This window comes from Lepidochelys olivacea (genome assembly GCF_965140295.1).
Source record: "Lepidochelys olivacea isolate rLepOli2 genome assembly, chromosome: 15".
In the NCBI taxonomy this organism is placed as follows: Eukaryota; Metazoa; Chordata; order Testudines; family Cheloniidae; genus Lepidochelys; species Lepidochelys olivacea.
The window spans coordinates 25,828,006-25,838,511 of record NC_140425.1 but is presented as its reverse complement, the minus strand read 5'-3'; the positions used below and the strand labels follow the sequence as shown (position 1 = coordinate 25,838,511).

The 10,506-nt window shown below is 44.5% G+C and overlaps 1 protein-coding gene across 2 annotated transcripts in view; it reads right to left on the bottom strand.

The window, feature by feature from the left end:
• Positions 1-648: 648 nt before the first annotated feature.
• SCARB1 (scavenger receptor class B member 1) overlaps positions 649-10,506 on the bottom strand; it is a 42,501-nt gene continuing 32,643 nt past the window's right edge. The window contains exons 11-13 of one of the 2 annotated variants that reach the window (XM_084648891.1): positions 10,173-10,319; positions 5,645-5,761; positions 3,817-3,929 (exon numbers count right to left, since the gene is read on the bottom strand). In XM_084648891.1, coding sequence (XP_084505017.1) covers positions 5,645-5,761; positions 10,173-10,319 — 264 coding nt within the window. In that variant the 3' untranslated portion in view covers positions 3,817-3,929. Of the gene's footprint in view, positions 3,930-5,644; positions 5,762-10,172; positions 10,320-10,506 lie in introns of both variants that reach the window. The other variant, XM_084648890.1, reaches the window with a different exon arrangement.

Genomic DNA, 10,506 nt, shown 5'->3' with positions numbered 1-10,506 from the left:
GAAACAAAGCTGGCCCTCAAAGTGTGTGGAAGCCTTCATGTCTCTAGTGAGAGCTGTTTTCTTTAATAAATACTCCTGATGAATGTAATTCCACACAGCATGACTGCCAGAGAACAAGCCTGGAGAGGGGTCCCACAGGTGGAGTCTAATATTTGTACTTTGAAAGACCACTAGGAAACTAAAGTTCCTATTTTTAAAATGATTCCTTACCTCTTAGCGGCTAGGTACTTGGTAATGATCATTTTAAAATTCAGGTTATTTATAGGAGAAACTAGAATGAAACCAACTTCCTTCCTGTGAACTGGTAGGGAGTTTTTAGGTGGTAATAATTTCTGACCACACAATGGTGCTTAAAATAATGCAGCAGCACCCTACCCATATGCTCCCATCCATTGGACATTTTTGCCAAAAAAACCTCAGCATAAGGTGGCCCCATTGCCTGGTTTGTCAATCACACACACACCCCCGCCCACCATATGCAGAGACTGGGTGGGCACGGTATTTCTCAGAACTTTGGCACGATAAAGATGGTGACAGTCCCCGTGACTGTTGCCAAGCAGTGTTGGTTTGTTTTTTAAGTGCTTGTGGTGGCTTAATACATCCCAGAATGACAGACATCAGACAAGCAGAGGAAACACAGCCAGCTGCTGGAAGGAGGGTGCTTTATGGGGGCAGGGCAACTGTACATCACAGCAAATTTTGCAAGTAACATTTATGATGGGGCCAGAAGACTGTAAGGAACGGAGGGATTGCACCGCCATCTCGCTGCCTCCCTTTCAGAGAGTTAATATTCCCCATCTCCTGTACAAAACTCATGTGGCACAGGAACTATGCCAAGCTGCTGGAGCCTTGTAAGCAGATGGGCTTAGCAGCCATTATTTCTACCAGCATAGCACTCAAGAAACCAGTCAGGTTTAGTCTACATCTAAAACGTTTTACTGCTATCATAATGGGGTGAGATGTGTGTGTGCGCGCACGCATATATCTTTTTGCACCCACATAGCTATGCTGGAAAAAACCTTCATGGAGACAGTTATACCACTATACGGGATTTATAACAGTATAACATTTTGCTTCAGCAAATGCTACATTAGCAAAAGAATTTTTATAGACACTGGCATAACTGCATCCATTTTTTTTTTTATGTCTAGGAGCAGAAAGGGACCCATAAGCACAGAAGGGAAAGAGTTATTTTAAACGATCAGTTGAGTTGGGGGTAGTAAAGGCATTACAGTACAGTGGTTAAAAAATGGATATTAAAAGTGTTTTTAAATACAACGGCTGAGCTGACTTCACTGTTTAAACATCTTCTCCCCTCCTCCCCAGCCCTTCTCTGCTTTACCTTTCCCCTGGCAGCAGCAAGGATTTGGACTCTGGCCCCACCCACCTACAGCTGATGCCCACCAAAAGAAGAGGGTGGATTCCCACTACTGCTGCTACACAACAGGGCTCTCCTGCACCTAGAATTGCTCCGCTCCCGTCCCAGGGCTGCCGGCAATTTTTACCGGGGGAAGGGGTGGGCTAGACTTAAAAATAAAGTATTTGCTGTTGAAGGTCACTTTAGTGAGTAGTTTTGTAGCATGATTAAAGTTGTCCACTTTTAATAAAGCTTCTGTTCCTAACTCACTGTTTCCTTGGTTACAGCAACCCCCTGCATTTGGGGGAGCCACCCCCCCACCACCACAGGTGAGGGTCACCAGTCTCACAGAGGGGACCTGGGCTAAAGACTGTGAGTGCACAGGACTGGAGCTAACAAATGGTAATCCATAGACCTTGTTCAATTAATGATCAGGCCCTAGCCAGGGGGTGCCATTGGAAGAGGAGGAGCTGGACCTGCTGGCAGTGAGGTGCAGCTGTCCCGCCCAACACCCACGTGCCCCAGCTTTGCGATCGCATCAGACTTTAGCATGCAGCTGGCTTGACAGAACGCAGAGTCAGCTGGAGAGCGGAGGTGGGGCTGGGGAAAGAAGTGGGGTGTGAACCCTACAAATCATTTGCCAAGAGTCTATGATCTAAGCTAGTGTCTTGATAGATGTCCCTCCACATCCCATACCTGCCAGGCACGCCCAACACTAGCACAAGAGCCATAAGACCAGCCAACTGAGAGTGTTCTCAGAGCACTGATCCAGGCAGTCTTAGGGCACAGCAGTTAATAGCAATTTGCATGGTAAAAAGAAATCCTCAACTTCTCTGGAAGCCCTACACTGTGTAAGGCCCATGCACCCCCGTGCCTCACATAGGAAAGTCCTTCGCTGCCATCAGGACTCACAACGCAAAGCTTAAGCCACAGGAGTGGTTTTCCTACCATTCGGGTGTATTTCAGTTGTCGCTGGTCTGCAGCCTTTAAGGCACCCTGAGAGCCACCCACTAAGTTAGGGAATCTCCTGACATGGGAGGGGCTTTACTGTGTGGAAAGCTACATGGAACACCCTGCCTGCAAACTGCCAGGAGGTCTTCTTGGCTGGAGTGTGACCTGCCTCACATTCTGCCAGCTAATTTTCCATACGTGGTAGCACACCCCGTGTCATACTGCAAGGAAGAGATCTCATTTGATTGGGGAATGGCACAGTTCTGGAATAGCTCTTACCCCTGGTGACATTTTACAATGTCATGATTAAAGACACTAGTAGAACAATGAGAAGAGTGACATCATATGTGGAACAATGCAATGCACCTGGCTGGCTCTGTGTAGGTAGAAGAGCTCAGATTAATTTGAAATCCAGGGAAAAAACTAGATACTTGTAAAGAGTAAGTGGTTTCCATACAAGTTAAAAGTCGGTGGCCTCTGCACGAATTTCACCACAGAAGTTGAGTGGGAGCGCCAAGGAGCTAAGCAATATTTCTTTGGCAAAAATCAAATGAGCACCACTGCCACATGTCTAACCCACAATGGCACCTGGGAACCAACTAGCCAGATTAGAAAAACCCACTAAGCTTTAGAGCAGTGACAAATGAGGCTTCAGTCTAGAGCACCACCCCTCCAAAACAGCAATCACCACAACCTTGAATCTTACACCCGCACATGGCTGCATAGCCTAAAACCGGTATATAAAAAGAGTGGGCAGCATACATCTCAACCTGTGCAGCATGTGAGAACTCATTTCTACTCAGTGACCCCGAGCAAATGAACCCATCCCATCCCAGTTTAAAACAGGATGAATAGGACCTACTGCAAATCGCTGCCAGTTTTCCCAGATTAGCATTAGCCTCCTGAATGGGAGTGAACTTCAGCCAGTGTAGATCTATTTAGTAAGCCCCTCTCCATAAACCTTGAGTGGCACAGGTTGTTAAATACTGACATTTTCCTTTATACACCAGTTATTTCTACACATGTAAACCTTGTTTGCTTTAAAGGATTATTCATTACAGTGCCTTTTTCTTTTAGAATTCTCTCAACAGCTTCTAGGTGGAGAGAGACTACGTGGGCAGACGAAAGGACTCTTCAGGGGATTAGCCACCAGGTATTCTTCATCCCTGCCAGGCTGGAAATAGCAAAAAAGAGAGGTCTCAGCCCATGCCAGCCCCAGGCCAACAAATGTTCTTTGAATGTTTTGTATTTCAAATGCTAGGACTGAACTGGTTTTATCCTCATCTCAGGTCTTGATGCAGGAAGTGTGAGCCGTGGCAATACAGCTCAATAGCCTCTGAGTATTTTGTGCCTCTCTCAAGATAGTTCGGAATCAGGTATTTTATCCAACTCTGCATCTCCTTTCTAGGATCCTGCTAATGGACCCAGAGCAAGTCTGATCCCTAAGCAGAGTCAGGTACCAGTGGGAATCACCCTTCTGTAAGAGACTGGCACTTCAGGCTTCAGCAGCATCATTCTGGTTTGTTTTACTATCATCTTGAAGGAGTGGTGTTGTTTCGGAAGACTGAGGTGGTTCAGTCCGTGGGTCTGGCTCTCGTGGGCTCTTCTCTCTGGCGTTTCTCTGAATAAATAAAAGCAAGGACAGGTGACTCAGGATGCAGCTAGACACCAGCATTGGTCATCACATAAGCCAGTGACTAAAGATTTACAGGCTACTTGACAGTATGTTCAGCACTGGAATTTGTCACCATGTAAAGACTCCAGACTAATCTGTAGTTTAATGACACCCCAGAAAGGGAGAGCAAGCTGCTCCCCGACATGTCCCATTCAGAGACCAGAAACGTGATGTTTATTAATCCACAGCTACTGTCCTCTCAAGAGCAGCAATGAACCCTGGGATGAAGTAAACGCTTAAGAGCACCAACACGTGGTCCATTTTATCACAGAACATTCTACACAGGTTTCTAAACAAAGCCAGGATGAAATAAAGCTGAAGAATGAACTACAGGTTCCAAGAGAGGTGTAAAATTGGCCTTTACTACAATAGTATCTCAGACAGTAAATACATCAGGCATTCTAGATCAATACATTACCCCAGCAGCCTACAGCACTTAGTCCATTCCTGGGCTGTTCCATCCTGCCAGTGAAAGTTTAGTGCAAAAAGCCTTTTGAATATACAAACAAGCCGTATGGCAACTTAACCCAAAAAGCTTTCCAAAGTAAGCATCATGCATGAGAACAGCGTGACCTGGTGACTCATTCTTTAGAAGGTGGTTGACCTACTTTTCTGTAATAAATGAAGAGCAATCCTAATATATGTGAGTATGAAATAGTCAGACTGGTAATACTGGGATACATCTGTCAGTATTCTTTAAGTGTAAAGATCAGAAGCAATAAAACCCTCTATTTTGCCTAATGAGAGAAGTAGTCTCAGCTCCATGTGGGTGCTCCATATTTGTACAGAGCTCTGACTGTGACCTCATGGAATCCCAGCAGATGCCCCTCCCAAGAGATTTTTACCCCAAGTTAGGTTAAACAATCTCAGGCTGCTCAACCTGGAAAGCACTTAAGCATATGTGTTAGACTCCCTTGTAGGAAGGGCTCCTTTCTTGATTATAGGGCCTTTAACTGGAGTATGTCTCTCGATCCACAAAGCGAGCACACATTTAAAAGGCTGAACAGCTCAACACCTTGATATAGAATCTAAAAATATTTAGCAGGTGCCAAGAAAGTTTTAGTCAATCCATTTCTAAATCACGGCTTTGAAAAAAGTGTTGCCTAGTCTCTCCTGGTGTTGGCTGTATCTGTTAACACTAAGAAGACTGGCGAACAACAAGTTTTGGTCTCCAAATTCATTTTCAGATTTAGCCAAAGTGAGGGAGGTCCACAGGTGTCACCCAGACTCTTGTATGTCATTGCTGATTTTACACCCTTCCCCCCCCATGCCCCAGCAAGCAAAAGTTCTTACAGATGATAGGACCTCACCTCCATGCCAACTGTCACATCTAGCCAACATTGCACCCATCTCCAGGGCTGCAGATCATGTTTCACATCAATCTACCAAGAAGGGGGTTTGAAAGAAGCGTTACCTGCACCTTCTCTCCCCAACACCTAATGAAGTGTGATCTAAATGCATGCAATATTCCCATTTCCTAGTTTAAACCCAAAGCAAGCTTATTGCCATGAAGCACGAATAAAGTTTACCAAGAGGGGGTATTTTACACGTGAACATTGAGCACTTCAATTTGACAGCAGATTTAAGCAACATTTCAGCAGATTTATCATCAAGTTAGTATTGTTTAGAGAAGAGGAGTTTTACCTTTACTGGGTACCCACCTACAGGCTGGCTTCCTGCAGCACCATCCCCTTAACTGGAGTCAGCCGTTTTTCGGACAAGGCCTGGTTGGCCTCTTTAGTCTTTTTATTGCTACTCCAAAATAAAAAGCATTTTTCCTAGAAGATAATCAGGCTAGTTTATGTTGTATTTTAAAAGACATTTGGAAGAGGTTTCACTTGAAAAAGGGCAGCTGTGTTTAAGTTGTAATCATGGTTTGCTTAGTTACTAAATTCTAGTTCTTTACACAGTGTTTAAATTAGAGCTACAACTTTATTAATCTTCTTAAAATAATCTGTACCAAGCCATCTTTAAAATGGTCTGTTCACATTTCAGACCCTTTAGAGACTTCTAATGAAATGTAAAAGGGTTTGTTCAGTGGATTGGGATTGTCGCACACAGTCAGCTGCAGGTAAGCTCTACTGTGGTTGTGCAAGGGAGGATTTTTTTATTTTTTTTTAAAAAGCTTTTGTTTGGATTGGTAGGACAGACAGACACCATTTTAAATTGGCTCAAGTTATAATCCAGAATCTAACTTTGCATTTAAGAGACTATTTAACATTTTCCAGTATCTCACTGAGGTTGAGTTTAAGCAACAGTGCTCCCTCTAGAAAGCTGCTATGGGAAATGAAGTACATTTTATATGCAGTTGCAAGAATTTAGGGAGATTTCATAATGGATCACAGATGGATTTAGAGCCTTTGCCTTAGCTCAGGTGCTCAGTGAAGAGCATTCTGGCTCTTCAGAGGGAGGACTGTTGTTGATTAAGCAATCTATTAAGAGCTGATCATTAACCCTTCACTAGATCAAGAATACACCTTAAATGCAGCATTTATTTTGACCTGTGTTGCAGTTTGTATTATGCATCTATTGATCACTATAGAGTTACATAATCCTAAATGCTCAGCAATATTCCCCTACAGATTTATAGGGCCACTTCCAGGTTCTCTGCTGTGATTTTTGTTAACTCACTTTTTAGCGAAGAAGAAGAAAGTTTCCTGAAGTTGCATTTGGTTGTATAGCACCAATATAGGCTCAGTTGTGGCTTAGCTGGCAACACTACTTAGCTCACCAATGGATAATTGCAAGTGCCTTGTGCCTAGGATTCTCTTTTGCAGATCGGTATTCAGTTTGTTACCAGAGGCCTCCATTCATGCAAGTGGCCAACTGGAGTTTGTTAACCCTGTACTGAATCCCCATTGATTGAGTGCTCCCTGTAGAGGATACCCACGGCTTAGGGTCTGTTGTGGTGTCCCTGTTAAAGCCAACTCCTGCAGAGTGGCCACTGGAAGGAGCTGTGAGCCAGTGTATTTGACAGCAATACACTGGTTGCAATTGCCCTGCATAAACACCCTCCACAGGAAGTTCTTTGGGCTGGTCTTCCCTACAGAATTAACTTGGGTTCCTTGCTCTGCGCTCACAGCCCCATCTCCATCTAAGGGTGCAGAAGCAGGGGGTAAAGTCTCAGACCAGTGTAAATGTGGAGTAGCTTCTGGTTTCATAGATTGCAAGGCTAGAGGGGACCACAGATCTAGTTTAACTGCCTATATCACACAGGCCATAGAAACTGCCCCAAAATATTTCCTTTCAAACTACAGCATCTCCAAAAAAAAAAAAAAAAAAAATCCAGCCTTGATTTAAAGGATGCCAGGAATTGAGAACCCACCCACAACCCTTGTTACAATTTCCTATGGTTAATTACACTCATTGTTAAACAACAATCAAAGTCAACGATCATGTGGTTCCCACTTTATGACAAGGAACAACAGCACTTTGCTTTTCACATAATGGAGCTCGCTACTAACAGGTCAGTCACTTGGGCAATAGTTTTGATCATCATTTATCCCAGCTAATTTACTAATCTAAATCACTTCAGAGAACCATCAAGTGAATCAAACACTAGTGAATCAGTTTCAGTATACAGTAAATGGCTTAGCTTTAAGATTACACACACACCCAGTATTCCTTCGGAATTGTTCATCCACGCTCACTTTGCAACAAAGGGATTTGGAAATAATATGCCAAAATCAATTATGCTGTGGTGTGGCCTGGTTTAAATCCAATTATTTACTACTTGGAAAACCTGGGCAACTAGTTAAAATGGGTTTGAATATCAGCAGTTAAGATAAGTGGGATAAGGAAAAGCTAGCCATTTCTTTAGTGTATGCATAAGTCATGATTGTTTCAAGGATTTAAGGACTGGAGGGTAAAGTATGATCTGCTTTGGGCATCTGTTGCGCTAACATTGCGGATAGCTCAATCACAGGCGAGTTGAGCCAAAACAACGAGTTTTAAGCCAGATTCAAATGAGCTAGTTGGGAGAAGTATGTACACACGCGCGACTTGCTGGTCAATAACCAGGAGGCTGTTTTAAAGCACACATGGACTATTTGGAGTCTTTTCAGGTGCACATTTTGGGGCCAAAGCTGAAAGACGTCACTATCAACGGTTTGTTTTTAAAGTTTTTTTTGCATCTTTTCTCCTGCATTATCCTCATGTTGCACAGCAATCCTCAAGATTACTCCAGCACAGTAAGGGAGTGAGACTGCCCCATAATGCCGCTATAAGTCCCAAAGCCACTCATGTTGAAGTGCCCTATATGCTGCTCTCTGAGTAAACAGCACAGATTCTCAACACACCTTGATGATCTTCCCTAAGCCCTGGTCTACACTTGGGGGGAGAAGAATCGATCTAAGTTATGCAACTTCAGCTACAGCTATGTGAATAACGTAGCTGAAATCGACGTACTTAGATCGACTTACAGTGGCGTCTTCGCCGCAGTGACTCGACTACTGCTGCTCCCCCGTCAACTCCGCCTCTCGCAGCACTGGAGTATAGGAGTCGACAGGAGAGCACTCAGGAGTCAATTTATCGTGTCTAGTCTAGACACGATAAATTGATCCCTGCTGGCTCGATCGCTTCCCGCCGATCTGGCAGGTAGTGAAGACATACCCTAAGACAAAGGGCACCAGAAAGTTTTCCTGCCTTAAGTGTACCTGAGAGGAACTACTGCAAGTGTACACTGGTTAACAGACTTTTTAGGAACTTAGGAGCTGGCTTGAGTCACTAAGGCCTGGTCTACACTACAGTTAGATCGCCGTAAGCTGCCTTGCATTGACTTAACTACGTCCGGGTCTACACTACAGCCTTGTCCCACCCATGTAAGTGCCTTACTACACCAGCAAAACTATTCCACCTACATGAGAGGCTTACTTCGGTGCAGTTAGGATGACACAGTGTCTGTGTAAACGCTAACTTACATGGGTTGGCCCCTGCTCCCAGTTGGGAATGGAGCGGTGGGGAGGGTAGCCTATCAGGAGCTGGTGGGCTCTCAGCTCCCCTCACTGCCCCTCTTAGGTTGGTGGAAGTGCTCCTGGTGAGAATGCGCACCACCAACCCAAGGAAGGTAGAGTGGACATGCACAACTAGTAATTACTGTGGTGGCTGCAAGTTGACCTAACAAACTTCAGTGTAGAACTATCCTAAAGTTGCTAAATGCAGCAGAAACCAGCAATGGATTCTGAAGTCTAGAATCTGAACTACTGTCATACTGCTGCCTTTGGTACTGGGGGGAGAATAGGAATCAGGGTTCCAGGAAAGAAGAGGGAGAAAGCAGCTTACCCTCTTCTTGTTAGCTTGCTGCATTGAACACAGTGAGCTCCTGGCCCTGTTCCAGACTATTTTACCCACTGCAAAGGATCACAGCCCCTACAGAAAGTATTTGCAGTCCAGACTGCTATGTGGTTTAGCAAACCCCACTGCGAAGGCACTGAGTGATCTTAAATAGAGATGTCAGTCAGCTCTAAGAAGCAGCTAGGCAAGGGAATATCTTTTATTGGACCAACTTCTGTTAGGAAGAGAGAGAGACAAGCTTTTGACCTTGAAGTCACCTGAAGCAGAGCTCCGTGGGAGCTTGAAAGCTGGTGTGTGTCTCTCTCAGCAACAGAAGTTGGCCCAATAAAAGATATTACCTCACCCACCTTCTCTGGCTAATATCCTGGGACCAACTGCCACAACACCATGTATAATAAGCCAGACTTCTGGAGAATAAGCTTGGGGTTTAGCTAGTGAAAGGAACTGTTCATATACTTTGAGCCATTCAAGCAATAATTAACTAACAAGCATCAGTGGCTACTTCAATGCTTGCTCTGGTCAGACCAAAAAAAAAAAAAAAGGGGGAGAGTGACCTTCCCACACCTATCACATGGCAGAAATAGCTTGTAGGAACATTGATGAGGAATTTGGAGGCAGGGCTGGAAGGTACAAAACAAAGACGCCTCATTGGTCAGAGTGTCAGCCCAAAAGACCCACTCATTTATTGAAGTCTTTCAGGTGTTAAGAGTTAGAAGTGAGCAGAGGTGAGCAATGCCCCCTAGTGCCTACTTCGCAGCAGGGCGTGTGACCATCAAGCTATGACATCTTACATTGGATTAAGTAGCACTACAAGTGAAAAATCAGAAATTTCTGGATTAGGTTGAAAGTTGGCATCAGTTGATTAAGTCAGGAGTTTTGCCGTTTGCTTTTTCCTACCTGTCTCTTCACCTCCAGTACAACGGCAGCAACAACCAAAGCGACGCCCAGACCGATGCAGATATATTGCACGTACTCCAGCACAGATGGGATCAGAACCAGGTTGGTGTAGAACTGCTTTAAGACTGAACCTTCAATGGCTCCGCTCTGCCCAGAAGAGAGTAGTTTTCAGTGGCAGTTTCACAGCACAGAGACTCTGTATTAGTGGTGTCCCCACTGCCTCTAAAGCCTGGCTTGGAAAACTTATTTCGGTATATAGAGGAATTCAGGGAAGCGTAAGACGTTAACAGGCCACAAGGAAATAAATGCTAGTCTGTAAAACAGAAGCTGCCAG